The sequence below is a fragment of the Sphaerodactylus townsendi genome, linkage group LG17 (genome assembly GCF_021028975.2).
Source record: "Sphaerodactylus townsendi isolate TG3544 linkage group LG17, MPM_Stown_v2.3, whole genome shotgun sequence".
NCBI lineage: Eukaryota > Metazoa > Chordata > Lepidosauria > Squamata > Sphaerodactylidae > Sphaerodactylus > Sphaerodactylus townsendi.
Genome location: NC_059441.1, coordinates 6729129 through 6746462, shown reverse-complemented (window position 1 = coordinate 6746462; position 17334 = coordinate 6729129). Strand labels below are relative to the sequence as shown.

The following is a 17334-nucleotide window of genomic DNA, read 5'->3' as shown; positions in this document are numbered from 1 at the left end:
CATCGCCCCGCCAAGCGAGCGGTCAGCCCCTGCCAGGATGGGGTGGGGGCTCTCCTGCTCCCCCAGCCCCACTGGGAGTGAGTGGGCGGGCGGGGGAGGGGGCAGGTGGGACTCCTGGCGGGGGGAGGGGCCGGCCGAGGCTGGCGAGGGAGCCCGTGGGTGGGTGGGCGGGGCGACCGGCGCCCCCGAGTGTCTCCTCCCCCTCTGACGACAGTAGCCGGGCGGGGCTCCCGAGCGCCCCGCCTCACCTCACCCGCCGCAGCTGGGGCTGTCTGCGCACGCGCCGGCTCGGGCCGGCCTCGGCCTCTCTAGGCGCGCCCAGGGAGCGACGAGAGGGCGCTTCCGGCCTGCCTCCTTCCTGCGCCGCCGGAGATGCGCGTGGAGCGCTGCTACTTCTGCGCGGGGCCGGTCTACCCGGGCCACGGCGTCGCCTTCGTCCGCAACGACTGCAAGGTGGGCGGGGGGGCCGGGCTGCTTGGCCGGGCGCCCGCGGAACTCCACGCCACGCGGCGGGGCGCCAGGGCTGCCCCCCCCACGCCACGTTCCGGCGCCCTGGCAGGGAGGGAGGGAGGGAGGGAGGTGCGCCCCTCCTGTTCTGAATGGGGGCGGGGGGGTGGGCGATGAGCCGCCGCCGCCCATCCTGAGCCCCCCCTCTCCCCCCCGCCCCCCCCGCAGGTGTTCCGGTTCTGCAAGTCCAAATGCCACAAAAGCTTCAAGAAGAAGCGCAACCCGCGCAAGGTCCGCTGGACGAAGGTCTTCCGCAAGGCCGCGGGGAAGGAGCTGACGGTGGTGAGTGGGGGGGGGGGGGCTGACCCGGCCCGGCGGTGGGAGGGGGGCGGTGCGGGGAGGGTCTCCCCCCGGCCTGGATGCTCACCCGTCCTCCTCCTCTGCTGCTGCCTTCTGTGCCCCACACAGGACAATTCGTTCGAGTTCGAGAAGCGCCGGAACCAGCCCGTGAAATACCAGCGAGAGCTTTGGCAGAAGACCGGTAGGTGCCCTCGCTGCCCGTGGGTGGGGGGCAGAATGCCCAGGGTCGCCCCTCCTGGACTGGGCTTGTGTGCCCACAGCAGAGGCACGGGTGGGCCCAGAATCACAGGGCTGGAAGAGACCACCGGGGCCACGCAGGGACACACCACCGAAGCACTCCTGTCAGATGCCCCTCTAGCCTCCGTTTGAGAACCTGCACAGGAGGGGAACTCCGCTGTCCAGCAGCCCTGACCCCCCCCCCCCCCAGGAAGGCCTTCCTGATGTGCCTGCTCTTTTCTGCCTGGCGAAGGTGGGAGGGGCTGTCTGACAGCTGTCTTACCAGCCAAAAGGAAACAGACGCAGGCAGGCTACATGCTCATGCTGTGGGGAAAGGGCTCGGACCTACCACTAGGAACCCCATTTGAAGGCCAAGCAACGAAGATAGCTGCCGCTTCCCCTTCTCCCGCAATACAAACCAGAGCGTGCTTCTATTCTTCCTGCGCTTTAATGGTCAGCTTTTAGGAACCGGATGAGCAGTCAAGCCAGTGATTTTGTCAGATGGCCGATGAGTTCAGCTGGGAGCAGGGCCAGTCAGTCTCATGAACTCTCAGCCGAGGCGACCTTTGAATCTGGGACTTCCCAGCCGATCAACTGTAATTTAAAACAGGCTGCAGTTAACCACCTTGAACTGGTCTGCACATAAAGGCCATCTAAACTAAATGTAAACACTCAGCCACGATGCCCCAGGAGCTTTGATTGGCTTCAGGCGCACACACTGTGATCCCTGGATCAGGAAGCTGGAAGAAGAAACTTCCACCAGGTGAATTTGTGAAAAGCTCATGTAAATGTGACGTCCTCTTTGCTTTTCCAGTTGATGTCATGAAGCGAGTGGAAGAGATCAAGCAGAAGCGGCAGGCCAAGTTCATTCTGAACAGGTACGCATCCCTTTGGGCTTCAGCTGGGCAGAGTTGGGACCCCAGTCGAGAGTTCTGGGCCCAGAAACCGTTGGACCGCTACGAGGGCGATGACAAGGACTAATTCAGGATCCCCGCAGAGGAGGTTCTTGGGAAGAGGCTGCCCACAGGAGGCAGAACCCATCCTGAGCACGGGGAGAAAAGACTTTCTTCTCAGGATGAATTGGAGGGGGGTGGGGGGTGGGAGGACATATCAGTGGCACCCCAGCCTGTCTCTTAAGTAGCCAAGGGCTGAATTTTCTCTCAGTTCTCATCAGCTGCAGCTTCCATGAGCAAACTCACCCTGTTCGTCCTTTTTAAAAAAACACAGAATGTTCAATTTGCGTTTAAATTCTACTTCTGTGGTATCTGTGGATTTTATTTGGTTTTGGAATAAATAAAGAACCTTTTCCACTTCCTCTTCCTCCAGATTAAAGAAGGGCAAAGAGCTGCAGAAAGCGCAAGACATCAAGGAAGTCAAACAGAACATCCATCTCATTCGAGCACCGCATGCAGGTGAGCCTTGGGGGGCGAGGAGGTTGATCACCTGGGGCATTGCGCTGCTTGGAAGTAGCTTTCCAGAGGTCCCCAGCGAAACACAGTTCACTCTACTTGTGAGCTATGATGCAGACCGCGTGTTCTCCTGAGGGCCTGGGCCTTTCTCCAAGCTATCTCTCCTAAGCTAGCAGAAGGGGTGGTGTTACTGATTCCCTGGAGCCTTTACGAAGGAAGTTCTCCTGTGATGAAGCTCAGGGACCCATCTCCGGCAAGGCCCTTGCGTACTGGGCCGATAGCAGGGCTGTGCCTGGCCAGGCCAGCCCTCTCCCCCCAGAGCGCTTCCCCACAGGGGCCGCTTGCAGAGGCTACAGTCATTCAGACTTCTGTGGTGGTAGACACAAATGCTGCCGGGACTGGGCTCCTGCCCACAGGTGGGAGGGAATCAGGAAGCTGACGTGGTTGCGAGTGAGACTTGCTGGGGATATTGTTTGTGGGAGCGCGTGTGGCCAAGCTGGAGCCTGCATGTGCTTGGGTGTGGGAAGTGGTTCAAAAAGGGATGGAAGTGGGGGGAGGGGGACACATGGGTCACTCGGTTGGGTAACTGTGATCATCACTGGTGGGGAGGGTGGACATGGAGGGTTTTACTGGGGATGGTCGTGGCCCCTGAGATCACACCTTGTTCCCACTCTGTTGGAGGCACTGCAGTGCAGAGCAGAGGTCAGGGGGCAGCGAGAACCACAGCAACATGGCTGCGAGAAGAACTCCAGTCCCTTTGGAATAAGAGATTTAATGTTGCGGCCAACAAGAAGAGATTGGAATGCCTGACTCAATCCTGAAGGGACTAGAGCTCAACAGTCTTTTTATTTAGTTTCAGGCAAAGCCAAACAGCTGGAAGAGAAGATGGTCCAGAAACTAGAGGAAGCCGTAGCCATGGAGGACTCTGCCTAGAGAGGCTGTTCCTCTGCAGGTGTTGTTGGCTGACCTTTGGGCTGGAGGCATCCCCAGAGCAACCACTTCTCCTTGGGTTCAGGGCTCAGCTGGGGCTGGTGGTCAGCCTGTTTTCAGAGGGCCCCGTGGGAATGCTGTTGTTTATATAATAAAGTAGTAAGTCCGTGAAAGAGTTGTTGCAGACAGCGCGAGTTTTTTGTGCTGAAAACTGCTGTGATTAGGAAGGAGCTGGAGTCTGCTTTCTGGCAGTTGTGTGGGGGGGAAGTGTCAGGGCCCTCCCTGGTGGTGTCTCACGGCCCGTCCTCTGTTTGGTGGGGCATGGCCCTCCCTCTTGGTCATTCCAAGTTCTACCCCTTTCCCCTGGCTGTTCCCTCTTCTGTCCTTCGGCTGCCTGCAGTGCTCTACCACGCTTGATTTGTTTTCCCTTGTTGTGGCCACGTGGGGCTTCTCTGTGAGGGGTGCTTCGTGCCTCTGGCAGGGCAAGAGGCATCGTGGTGGACTCCAATCTGGAGAACTGGGTTTGTCTCTCCACTCTTTCACATGAAGGCTAACCAGTCGCAGTTCTCTCAGAACTCTCTCAACCCCACGTACGTCACAAGATGCCTGTTGTGGGGAGGAGAAAGTGAGGGGATTGTAAGCTGCTTTGAGGCTCCTTAAAGGTAGAGAAAGGCGGGGTATAAAAAACCAGCTCTTCTTGATTTCTCATGCGCACGACTCTTGGCCCCACAACTGAGGAAATGCCATCACTGTTCCATGCGTGGGGGGCAAGGAGGGGGCAGTTTGCTTTTTTAAAGTGCTCGGAGGCTGTTGCTGGCTGCTGCAAGACGGTGTGGGTCTTGCGGCCTTCAATAAAACAAGTGGAACTGCCCGAGACACAGGACCGGGCCATGTCTCCAGCCGCCACTGGGTTCAGCCAGATCCTTGCCTCTCTTGCAGCGTGGGGCAGGACCTTCTGCCCCTGAGCCACGGCCCGTCCTGCCACAGACCAAGACTCTACAGAGTGGTGCCTGACACAGCCAGCAAAGGCGTTTGGTACTCTTCGAGTGGGGGGGAGGGTTACAAGTTGCCCCCTGGAAGCCCCTGTTGGGGATGGAGGCTGAGTGGCTGAGTTGCCATTGAACCAAGATGACGGGCTCCTCTGTACTGGTTGCTGCTTAGCTGCATCTGGCTTCCCCGGCTGCGTGTTGCGTCAGCATGAGCAAATCTTCCTCATCTTTCAGAACATTGGAGGTGCGCAGCCTGTAGATAATTGTGTGGTTTTATTAAGCCCTGAAAGTCTGAGCGGAGGGCCCCTCCCTTCCCTTTCGGTCTGCATTCCAATCAAATGAGGAGCTTTTTTTAAAAATAAGTTTTTTGTCTTTCTCAGAAAATTACAAAAAGAAGAGAATAAGACTCAAACACATTACATTGCATAAATTAATAATACAAAAATGAATTGGCTTTCAAGAGCTGAGAGGCGTTGATGCCTTTTGCAGCATAGAGCCACTTCACTCGTGTCCAAATTGCTGCAAATGTTGTGTCAGGCCAGGGCAGTGGCATCCGTGGGGTTAAAAAAGCACTCAGTTGGGAGGGGGGAAAGCCCAGGAGGGGGCCTGTGGAGACCAGCAGCCTTTTGTTCACTACAGGTCTTTTCTGGAGGGGAGGGGGGAGGAGAAGGCCTGCGTTCGGTTTGCGCAGGGTCTGTGTGGCAGGCAAGGGTTGTAGCTGCTGTAAGTTCCCTGCTTCGGTGCCGCCACCATCGTGCCAGCTGTGCCCCATTCATGTTCTGCAGAGATGCTGCCAGCAGCACAGAACGATGCTGGAGAGTTCCCAGCCGCCCCCAGCAATCCACAGGAAAGCCCCCTCCCCCCCTTTCCCAGCCTCCTGCTCCAGCCGACAGGCAAGGCTCTGTTGCTTGTGTCTAGCAGCCCGTGAGCGGAGCCTCCTGTGCTTCATTATCAAGCAAGTGGATCGTTTGCAAAATCCCGGCTGGAGAAATCCGACGCAATCCTTGTCTGTCTGGCTCCGGGGCTCCGCTCACTCCCAAATACTGTGGACGACAGGAGCGTGCGGGTGGGAACGGGAACGTAGCTGGCTTTGCTGAGTTGCAAGTGGCATCAGAGCTGCCCGAAGAATGCAGATGCCGTGAAAGGAGATGGGGGAAGGGGGGGAGTTACCTCTCCGACGTGTCCAGCGGGCAAGATTGTTTGGCTCTGCTGGAAGCGGGGGTCGGTGAGGCAGCAGCTGCACCAACTCTTTGGATCTCAGCCAGGTGTTTTGCATCCAGCCCTGCTTATTACGCTCCGTTCTCTGAAATCAATAACTATTTTATTTTAAGGCAGAAGGCGCTGAACAAGAGGACTCAATTCCCACCAAACGTTAAAAGGAGCCACACGTCAGGGGTTTTGCTGCAACCCCCCGGGACCCAGGCACAGGCCTCAAAAATAGCCCCAGCTCGGTTGTATCTGAATCGAACGCTCCTTTTGCTCTGCCTCTGGCTCGCTCGCTGCCTGGCCTTCGTTCGTGGCAGGGAGGACAATGCAGCCAAGGGAGGCACCGCTTGCCAACAAAGGCCTGGATGCATCCCAGTCCAGGGCCCAGTGACCACGTACTCCCTCCCCCTGCCCCTTCCACCAGTAGCCACGCTGCCTGGTTCTGCTGTTCTCAGCACAGCCTGGTCCCCTGGGTGCTGCTGCATGGCCTTCTGGGTCATTTGGCGCACCACTGCAGTCAGGCAGCAACGCCTTGGACCCCCCCTCCCCCCACCTGCTGTCGCTGCCTAGAACAAACACGGGCTGTCTCACTTGGTGATCTGACCTACTTTCTGGGACCTGCCAAGCGCTTCCTCATTACTGTCGACTATAATTCATGGCTAATTGACACATTGCTCGCTTGCAGGGTGAGCGCGCGGTGCCAGCTGCCGGGAGCCGGTGCTGAGTTTGCAGGTCATGCCAGAATCACTTTGGCCTTCATCGCCAACCCTGCAGGCTCTGCTTAAATATAGTTCTTATTAAACCCCAAAGGGGCAGATCCGGAAAGGAAGCGAGCGGTCTTATTTGGGGCACCCCAATCATAGCCTGGGCTCCTCTGCAAGGCCCCCTCCCCCTGTCTTCAATGCTCCATCCTCCTCATTAAGAGGCGGGGGGGGGGGGTGTTGCACAGGCCCTCACTGCTGTCGTTCCCTCATTCTGGAGATTTTTTGCCTTTTTTCCTCCTCACAGATGAGGAAAGAAACTGATAATCTTAGAAACTTTCAAGGGACGGAAGTGCCACTGAATGCAATTGGGTTTAAGTCCCTTTCCCCTCCTGTCCCCATGGAGACGACTCAAGGGGGCAGGCAGGCTGGCTAGAACTTCAGTTCGTTAGTTTCTCAGCTGCACTGCTTAGAATAACGGCAGATTTGTGAATATTGGTCCCCAAGTCCTGATATCAAGGACTGGACACATTAGAGAAGGAAATGAAGACGATTAAAGAAAGATGACATCTCATCTGTCTGGCTACAGGATGGCTTCATCCACGGATCGGAACGGAGCCTCTGGCCCTTCCCCAGGGAGTGAAATGAGTCCAAAATCAAAGGCTCTCCCTCCTCCAGTCCCGCAGGCGTGGAAAGTTGTGGAGACGGATGGGTTGTACCAGGGGCCCCTCCCTCTCCCACAACATCCTCTTTAATGTTCAGTTACCCACATTGCCACCAAACATTTCCCAGCCACAGTGCAAACCTAATGTCAGGTTAGGGGAGCACTGTCGGTTACATCTAGATAACCCTCCTATGGAGGAGTCCGGCCGTTCCCTAGGGGAGGGCTTTAAGAAAGCGGGTTTACTGGACGCCTTCTACTATGGTATTAACTGCTGTTTTAAATGAAATTCAGTATATTTTAACGATGGAGCCTCTGTGGGTTGCTGTTGTTTTAATTATATAGTTTGCTCCCGAACCTGATTTGTATTAGTTTTGTTGTACGCCGCCCGGAGCCCCTTGGGGATAGGGCGGTATAAATAGATAGATAGATAGATAGATAGATAGATAGATAGATAGATAGATAGATAGATAGATAGATAGATAGATAGATAGATAGATAGATAGATAGATAGGGAAGGGGAGCCCAGGGGGGCATCCCCGTATCTCACACCACAGGAAAGCACCGGACCTTGGCTGCACAGGAAGCTTGCCCAGGGAGTGCTCTATGGAAGACCCGATTCACTGGGGCAAGAATGCCTGCAAGAAACCTCCAAACAACGGGCATCTTGGAGCTGCCAGCACAAATCCTGCCAGCAGCAGAGGCAGCAGCTCAGCCCCCTCCCCCGCACAGCTCCAAGTGCTTTCAGCATTTGTCACCGCACCATCAAGGGAGCCTTGTGCTTGGCAATCCAGCTTCAGACATTCACTCCCCGGCAGCAACAGCCAACTCGATTACTGTCGCACACACCAAACAATCAGTGACGATATGATACTTCACTCCACAGGGATCTGTGTGGAAACCAGGGCTTGGGAAGAGACATTTCAACACGCCATCTATTAATGCTCAGGGGTTAAGCGAAGGTTGCCTTCATGTCAGCTAGGAAAAATGATGCAAATCACGTTCTTCTAGCTAGGTTTCAGCCTGTCTGGCGGAGAAGAGGAAGAGGACAGTTCACGCAGCCAACACGACAACAGCGCACCTTGCTCTGGTTTCAGGACTCACAAGCAGAGGGTCCAGAAAAATGTCAGAGAACACAGCGGACCAGTAATGTAACCGGCCAGTTGTCCAAGGAGGGCCCCTCATGGGGCAGGGTGCAGAAGCCAAGGGCTTCCCCTGATGTTGCCTCCTAGCAGTGGGTGCTTCAGGTTCGTTGCCTTTGAAAGTGGAAGTGCCCGTCAGCCAGTCTGGCCAGTAGCCACAGACTGGCATCTCCTCCACCAATCAGTCTAACCCCATGGTGGAATTTGGTACTAGATGTTAGTGGATCGTATCAGCTCTTCCAGCGTAATAATTGGCCATGCTGGCAGGGGCTGATGGGAATTGTAGTCCATAACATCTGGAGTGCCAAAGGTTCGCCACCACTGGTCTAACCCCTTCCACAGTTACCGACACTTGGAGCCATTACTACATCCCACGGCAGTACATTCAACCATGTGATTACTCACAGAGTAGAGAAGTAATTGCTGGAATCTGTCTTGAACCTGTTTGCCTGTACATTTCACTAGGTGCCTTCAAGTTCTAGTGCTTTGGGAGGAGGGAAAAAGCCACTCCATAAATCCTCTACACCCCACGTATAACTTGATAAACCTCAGTCCTGTTTCCTTAACCACCTTTTTCTCTAGACTCGAAAGTGCCAACGCCTTCAGCCTTTCCTCACGGGAATAGGGCTCAGACCTCTTGCTCACCTGTGGTACATTTTCCAGCTCTGAAATGTCCTTTCGGAGAGACGATGGCCAGAACTATCAGCCGTGTTCCAAACATGCATCCAGGACGCTCTCGGCCACTTTTATTTTCCATCCCTTTCCCTAATAAGTCTTAGCAAAGGAGTCTGCCTTTTTCACGGCTGCCACAACTGAGTTGACACCGACACGGAACCCCAAGATCTCTTTCCACCTTGAGCTCAGCCAGTTCAGACTCTAACTTGAGGTTAGGATTTTTGGTTCCAAACTCCCATCATTTTAGATTTTCCTGAACTGGACTTCATTTGCCATATACTGTTGCTCACTCATCCCATTGCGGGACGCCAATCTCATGTAGCAATCGCTGTTTAAATTAATATTTTAAAGTTTATGGGGCTGAGTTCTTAATGTTAGGTATTTATTGGTTGTTATTTACTTGCCCCTCTTGTTATTGTATTTTATGTTGATGTTGTACACCGCCCAGAGCCCTCCGGGGATGGGGCGATGTGCCAAATTGAATCAATAATAATAATAATAATAATAATAATAATAATAATAATAATAATAATAATAATAATAATAATAATAATAATAATAATAATAACAACAACAACAATAATGATGATGATAGGGCAGCACTTGAAACATCTTCGAATTGACAAAGTTAACATCTGTCAAATTCAGAAAGCAGCCCTGCTGGGATCCGCACGAATACTACACTGATACATTACAACTTCCTAGGCCTCTGGGTGAGGCTCGAATTGTAATGAAGGCCAACAACCAGCTAAAGATCTGGCAGCTGTGAAATCTACAATAATAATAATAATAATAATAATAATAATGATAATAATAATAATACCGCCATCCCCCAAAAAACACTAGGGCAGCACTTGAAACATCTTCGAATTGACAAAATTAACATCTGCCAAATTCAGAAGGCAGCCCTGCTGGGATCCGCACGAATACTACGCCGATGCATTACAACTTCCTGAGCTCTAGGTGAGGCTCTGGTGTAATGAAGGCCAACAACCAGCTAAAGATCTGGCAGCTGTGAAATCTACAATAATAATAATAATAATAATAATAATAATAATAATAATAATAATAATAATAATAATAATAATAATAATAATAATAATAATAATACCGCCATCCCCCAAAAAACACTAGGGCAGCACTTGAAACATCTTCGAATTGACAAAATTAACATCTGCCAAATTCAGAAGGCAGCCCTGCTGGGATCCGCACGAATACTACGCCGATGCATTACAACTTCCTAGGCCTCTGGGTGAGGCTCGAATTGTAATGAAGGCCAACAACCAGCTAAAGATCTGGCAGCTGTGAAATCTACAATAATAATAATAATTCAGAGAGTTCTTTCTGTAGTTCTTTAGAATCCAGTGTGGTTTTCACCATCCGGAATAATTGGGTATCATCTGCAAATGTCACCAGTGCCCAGTTTCAAATTTGATGAATAAATGAAATAGCATCGTCACTTTGGGAAACTGTCCTCCTACTCAGGGTGCCACTTAGGAAGCAGCGGTCCCAAAACAGCCTCACATAGCCTGGGATCATAGAAATGGATCTGTGATCATAGCCAACATGTTCTTCTTATGCTCTTTCTATCAGGAGATGCCATATCCTTTTGCACACTAGGACAGGCAAATGGCTATAGCTTAGCAACGCTTAATTACAAAATCATTCAATTACTGGTTGTAGTGGGTTTTCCGGGCTGTGTGGCCGCGGTCTGGAGGACCACAGCCCGGAAGACCCACTACAACCAGTTGAATCCGGCCGTGAAAGCCTTCGACAATACATTGAACACCTCTAAGGGAAGGAAATGTTCCAACAGACCCGGAAAATGGAGACACTCAAGAAAGCAAACCTGCTGTGCTCTTTATCCTTTCTCCTGCGTTGCAGAGACACCAAAACTATTCCAGCCTTTCTCACAGCAAAAAGGACTTTTACATCCCCACAGGCTAACTGCATATATGACCGCCCTGGAATGTGCATTATTACGTGAGAGGATCCACACCACCCGCAAAGAACTTGCAGCCACAGACAAGGAGTTGCTACCACTCCACATCCACATCAGTCAAAACGTGAGAAGCCAGGACTGGGACAAAATTGACAACCTCGCCTACAGAAAAATGGAGAAAGACACATTGCTAGCCACACACACAGACAGAAGCAGAAATTCAGCAAAATCCAAAAGCATCAGCATCAACAGAAACCCTCATTGGACACTTCAAGAATCATTATAAATTTGACTGAACTTTCCAGTGACGAAACATCCATCCTGGCCAAGGGAGGCAATTTTGCTGTTACTCCCACCAGAGTTCCCGTGGAAGACATAGTTGCTGACCTAGAATCAGCCATCCGGCATATTTCAGAAGAGGAAGCAGAGGAACTAAGAGGAGAAACAGCAAGGATATTACGAAAAGCAAAGGAAAGAATTGCCATTAAGAATCTCAGATCCAGAAATCATCATACTTCCAGCAGACAAGGGGAATGCGACAGTAATCTTGAAGACTGAACAATATCAAGGAAAAATCAGAGAACTCCTGGATCCCACAACATACAAAAAACTGAAACAAGACCCAACCAAGAAAATCACTTGCTAAACCAGCACATTGATTAAGAACTCCTCCATTCAACCAGACATACCCCAACGACTCAAGTCAGAAGCTCTTCCACCCCGGTTATATGGGCTCCCAAAAATCCACAAGGAATCCATTCCACTCAGACCAATTGTGAGTGCGATTGGTTCCCCCACATATGAACTGGCAAAATGTTTGACTTCACAGTTACAAAGCCACATTGGACACAACGCATTATGTTAAAGACTTAGCCCACTTCATTGAGAAAATTAGCAATCTCCATCTCAACCCCAGCGACAGACTTATCAGCTTCGATGTTGTCTCACTGTTCACCAAAGTTCCAGTGAAAGACACACTTGCACTCATCGGCCAGGTTTTTCCAGACGACATCATAGCTTTGTTGCAACACTGCCTAACAACCAGCTACTTCCAATTGGACAATGATTTCTATGAGCAGACAGATGGGGAAGCCATGGGAAGCCCCCTCAGCCCGGTGATAGCCAATTTTTACATGGAACATTTTGAGAAAGAAGCCCTCAAAACAGCACCCAGGAAACCTGCAACTTGGTTCCGATTTGTGGATGACACTTTTACAATCTGGAGACACGGCGAGGAGGAACTGCTGAATTTTCTGGACCACCTTAACAGCATCCACCCAAACATCCAAGCTGAAAAAGAAGGGAAACTGCCTTTTTTAGATGTCTTGGTCTTTCGCAGACCCAACCATCAACTGGGCCACACAGTATACAGAAAACTGACACACATAGACCGGTATCTACATAAAAACTCCAATCACCATCCACAACAGAAAAGGGGTATAATCAAAACTCTGACAGATCGTGCAAAACGAATTTGTGAACCTCACCTCCTCCCTGATGAAATCAGTCATCTAGACTGGGCTCTGCAGGCTAATGGCTCCTCCACTACAGAAATCAGAAGAGCTCTAAGACCAAGAGAAACCCTGAGGACTGAGGAGAAACAGCCCCCCACAGGAAAAATATTTCTACCATACATCAAGGGAATCACTGATCAAATAGGGAAACTGATGAAGAAACGTAACCTATAAACCATCTTCAAACCTACCAGGAAAATACAGCAGCGGCTACGCTCAGCAAAGGACAAGAGAGACCCCCCTCACTTCTGCAGGAGTCTATCGCATACCCTGCAGCTGTGGAAAGGAACCACGAAATGCAGCATTCAGACTCGCATTAAGGAGCACGAAAGACACTGTCGGCTTAACCATCCTGAAAAATCTGCAGTAGCAGAACATGTCTTAAACAAAACTGGACATAACATCTTATTTGAAAACATTGAAATTCCGGACAATTCAGAAGGTTACTATGTCAGACTGCACAGGGAGGCCATTGAAATTCATAAACACCAAGACAACTTCATCAAGAAAGAAGAGACTTTGAAAATTAACAAAGCTTGGCTACCAGTACTTAAAAACACCAGAAGCAAAGGCCAGGGGGATGCTAACTTCATGGACAATGGACTCCACCCGAGCACAGGATTTGCATTCACCAATACTACTGCTGAAGGGCATGAAAAAGTGAATCACTTCCTGGACTGCAAAGCCCCACCTGCAATACTATACTATCAACCACACCTTTGCATAGCAAGTTCCACCCAAACACTCACTGATTGGTTCCCCACCCGGGGACATGAAAATTTATACTCCACTAAAACATTCCCTTCTCACTGGACAAAGTGTGTAACAGACTTCCCTCTGTGATACACCTCTGAAGATGCCAGCCACAGATGCAGGCGAAACGTTACGAACAAGATCCACCAGACCACGGCCACACAGCCCGGGAAACCCACCAGAACCAGTTGAATCCGGCGGAGAAAGCCTTCGTCAATACTTCATTCAATTACTGCTAAACTCCTAACTTTCGATTTTTATCTTGCCTTTCCTCCAAGGGGCGCACAGTCTCACTTGCTCCTCCCACCAACCCAGTGAGGTAGGCTAAGCTGAGTGTGATTGAGGGAGCAGGGATTGGAACCCAACCCCACCTGGGTGGCTCTCTTCCCGGACTCAAGCAGCCACCTGGTGCTCTGCCGAGTCTGTCCTTTGGAACCGCGCTGGGGCTTTTGCGACAGTGCTGGGGGGCGGCCGGGGTGGGTGGGGGGACCTCTGCGCTTAACCTGGGCCTGCCCCACTCACGGCAAGGAGACGATAGGAAGCAGTTTCTTGTTTTATTTTACAATTGTTCACGAAATATATTTACAGCACATGGATTTTGCCTCAGTGCAGGACACAGTCAAGTTGCATAAGTAGAAACCTTTGAACTTGTATGAAAATCAAAGTACGAAAGAAAGCACATAGCCGAGTGAGACATCAGCTAAGGATGTAAAGAAAACACGTCGGTCATGGTCAGAGCAACGCTGCTTCTCCTGAAGGGGCTGCAGGCAGAAACCCACCTCCGGCACCCTCCGCCTCACGCACCTGGTACACCACACAACTGCGCAATGAGCCTGGAAACAATCCTGTACCGACTGCCCGCCCCCTGGCTCCAAAGCCCCGGCTGCCTCCTGGGGCACTCCCTGGCCCTCATCTTGGGGGAGGGGGCGTGGTAACAAGGCCCACCAGGAACTCCTCACAGGCGGGCGCCCCCCTTCCTTGCAAAACCTGTAGCAGATCACTGATCTGGGGGGTGGGGGTGGCTTGCCCTTTGAAGTGCAACTGTGATGTTGTTACCTTGGCAGTTTGGGAGAATAAAGTTATTTCAAGATATCAAATATCAGTAACAAACGTGGTTAAGCACAGCGTCCCGAGGCCATGCTGAAACAGCATTTCTTCACAGTGGTATCTATGAAAGGTTGGAAAAAAAGTCAGCATAAAACATTTCCACTTTTTTAAAGTATATGCAAAAATTATTTCTTTATATCAGCAATTATAAAATTACAAACCCTTTCTTGAAGTAACTGCATCTGTAAGTTATGATAGAAAAAGGTCTTGGGGAGGGGGACTTGAGACGGAGTTTGCATAAAATGGAAAGGGGGTGATCAGGCCAACCAGAAGGGGTGGGTGGGAGGAGAAGACAACTCAGTTGAGACGACAACAACGTTGAGTAGGCAGCACGGTAGTTCAGTGGAGACAGCTAATGACTCAACCCAAAAAACAGACACATTATTTGGAAACCTTTACAGCAGGGGAGATGAAATCAACATTTCAAAATATGCCATTAACAATTTTGCTCTTAACTGTAGTTTTGGCACTTCATTGAATCAGTTACTTCTTTTCAAAGACCAAAATACATATAAAAGATATTACAGCTCTTTGACATACCTTGCAAATATAGTACTTATGTTCTGCAAACACGGAAACAGAGTTAGTTAAACATTCCCACAGAGTTGCACACACATGCGTGATTCAGACGTCGATAACACTGGGTCAAGGATCTTGGCGCTGACATTTTGCATTTACTTGTGAGGAGTATCAGGCAGTTTCCTCCACAGAGCGGGTTTCAGACTTGAGTCGGACAAACTCTTTGGCTACATCGTCATTGTTCCGTTGAGAAAGGATCCGCAGGATCGTCAGCCCGGTGGCGTCCATGTGGATGCTCCGCAGCAGCGGGTACCAGTCCGCGCCGCTGCCTCTCTCGGCTATGCTGCGCAGCTGGATGACGGCCATCCCAATGATGCGATCCTCCCGAGCAAAGCAGTAGTCCTTCACGGAGAGGTGAAGCTCATAGGCCGCCACTCTTTCTTCCCGGCTCAGCAGGCTGAGGAGAAGAAGAAGAAGAGTGTGGATTTATATCCCCCCTTTTTCTCCTGCAGGAGACTCAAAGGGGCTGACAATCTCCTTGCCCTTCCCCCCTCACAACAAACACCCTGTGAGGTAGGTGGGGCTGAGAGAGCTCAGAAGAGCTGTGACTAGCCCAAGGTCACCCAGCTGGCATGTGTGGGAGTGCACAGGCTAATCTGAATTCCCCAGATAAGCCTCCACAGCTCAGGCGGCAGAGCTGGGAATCAAACCTGGTTCCTCCAGATTAGATACATGAGCTCCTAACCTCCTAGGCCACTGCTGCTCCAGAGGCTGCTCCAGAGAGAAGAGAGGTTGCAGACAGCACTGACCACCCTCCAGGCCTTTGCTACGACCAGTTTGGGTGGGCAGAAGTCAGCTCGGAGCGGCCCCCGGCACAGACGGTTTGGCCACCAGCGACACAGAGCATCCGATCAGGATGGCTAACCATCCTGCGCTGGTACAGTCTGCTTGGCGTGACTTGGGTCACCACCAGGCAGACGGTGAGAGCTGGATTTGCTGTGAACTGGGCAAACCTGCCCCCCTGCCCAACTCAGGGAAGACAACTGGGACTGGTCCTGTGTCTGCAGACCGCAGCCTCCTCGGGAGGAGAAAAGCCGAGCTCCACTTACAACTGGAATGTCTCGTTGTATTTTGGTGACCACGTGTTGCTCTTGGTCTTGGTGCCGTGCTTCCTCCTCTTGTCGCCGAGGCTGGGGCCCAGCATGCAAACCTCCACGAAGGGCCGGAACATGGCGCTGGTTTGCCAGTTTAGATTGTTGATTGCCACCACTGCAACAACACAACAGACAGGGTGAGGCCGTGGCTTTTTGGGCCAAGCCTCTGCCAGGCAGGTCGAGGGGGCTGCTTGCATCCCCAGCCCGAGGAGTCAGGCTGCAGGAGAAGTAGAGGAGTCTCCGCAGGAGATTCCAGAGAGACACGGCTGTTGAAGCAGCGGCTTACTCGTGAGTAGACCACCTTGCAAGATGCAATGCAAACAAGAACTGAAAGACACACAGTCACCAGTGCAGTTCTGTTTATTGCTAACTACTGTCAAAGTGCTCCGCCAGACCACAGGTGTTTCCAGGCACACATCACCCTGTTGCCTGTGCTTACTATATACAATTGAGGTGCCAATCAGGTGCCCATGCCTTATCTGTCTTTGCACACGGTACACAGTTGTGCACACAGCCCTAAGTATGCACACGGCACCTGCTGGAAGGAGGGTCCACCTGTCATCTAGATTTTGTCCATCTAAACACATGTTCTGACAACGGCCAGGTGGGGTGGCCAAGAGTGACCTCAACAGACCCAGGGCTGGACTTGGTAGAAGGCACCACACACATCCCGAACCCTGCTCCTCAGGGAAAGCAGGGATTCCTTGGCCACGGACCCAGTGGTGTAGACACCAAAGGAAGCACAGAATCCCTTCCTCCCCCCCAAAAGGATTTGCTGTAGAGTGAAAACATTATCTGAAAGGGTTGTGTCAATATGTGTCTGTGAGTGGGTCTGAGCTGGAGTCCCAAGGGTGGACTGACCCCAACCAGTTATGGACCATGGGATGCTGAGCAGAGCAGGAGGAAGAGATGAGCCAAGCCCCTGGATACAATCTCAGGAGCCATCTAACGGGGCACGCAGGGCCGAGGGACCGGGGAGGGGGCGGCTGGGGCCCTTTGCGGCAAGGGGCTTCGAACCCTGGGGAGTTCTGCCGGCAGCCCAGCCCCACCTGCAGAAGTGGGGGGGGGGGGCAAACAGGGCTGCTGACCAACTCACCTTTGACGGCGACTTTATGCTCTCCGGTGCCCGGATGAACGGCCAGGTCCACCTGGACCGAGATCTCCCCCACGGTGCTGTTGGTCGCCTGACCTGCAAAGGAAGGCCCGTTTCAGCAGGGAGCGGTTTCAATGGGGCATGCCCCAGACACAGAGGCCAAGGGTTTCAATGGGGCACGTCCCAGTACTCCCTCCTAGCATTGGGCTTCAGAGGTTCATTGGACCAGTAGCAGACATGTGATCCTTCGGGCCCGAACATGGGGCACTCCTCCCTAATTCTAAGCTGGTACAGTTGCTAATTTAGAGATGGGGCGTTTCCAGACCTGATTTTCCAAGGCTCCTTCGAGGGCGGAAGAAAGATCATTAAAATTCTGACCCACTGGAGGACTTGAGTGTTCCCTCGTCTGTACATCTTGCCCCAGATTCCTGCTGGAGCCAACCAAAGCCATACTGACTTCCCTGCACCTCAAGGGTGTCCCTAAAACCGCCCCCCCCCTTTTCTGCCCAGTTCCGA

The 17334-nt window shown here is 51.9% G+C and overlaps 2 protein-coding genes across 2 annotated transcripts in view; one reads left to right on the top strand and one right to left on the bottom strand.

Moving 5' to 3' along the window:
* The first annotated feature begins 292 nt into the window (after positions 1 to 292).
* On the top strand, positions 293 to 3535 carry RSL24D1 (ribosomal L24 domain containing 1). Its single transcript, XM_048481880.1, has 6 exons — positions 293 to 453; positions 676 to 789; positions 916 to 988; positions 1838 to 1901; positions 2350 to 2435; positions 3292 to 3535. Exons 1-6 carry the CDS (start codon positions 373 to 375, stop codon positions 3363 to 3365), a joined length of 492 nt encoding a protein of 163 aa, XP_048337837.1. The 5' UTR covers positions 293 to 372; the 3' UTR covers positions 3366 to 3535.
* A 9951-nt stretch (positions 3536 to 13486) lies between these two features.
* The window catches only part of UNC13C (unc-13 homolog C), a 78825-nt gene continuing 74977 nt past the window's right edge, over positions 13487 to 17334 (bottom strand). Inside the window, exons 31-33 of the mRNA XM_048481679.1 lie at positions 16822 to 16914; positions 15681 to 15840; positions 13487 to 15028 (exon numbers count right to left, since the gene is read on the bottom strand). Of these exons, the coding sequence (XP_048337636.1) occupies positions 14743 to 15028; positions 15681 to 15840; positions 16822 to 16914 (539 nt within the window). The 3' untranslated portion in view covers positions 13487 to 14742. The remainder of the gene's footprint in view (positions 15029 to 15680; positions 15841 to 16821; positions 16915 to 17334) is intronic.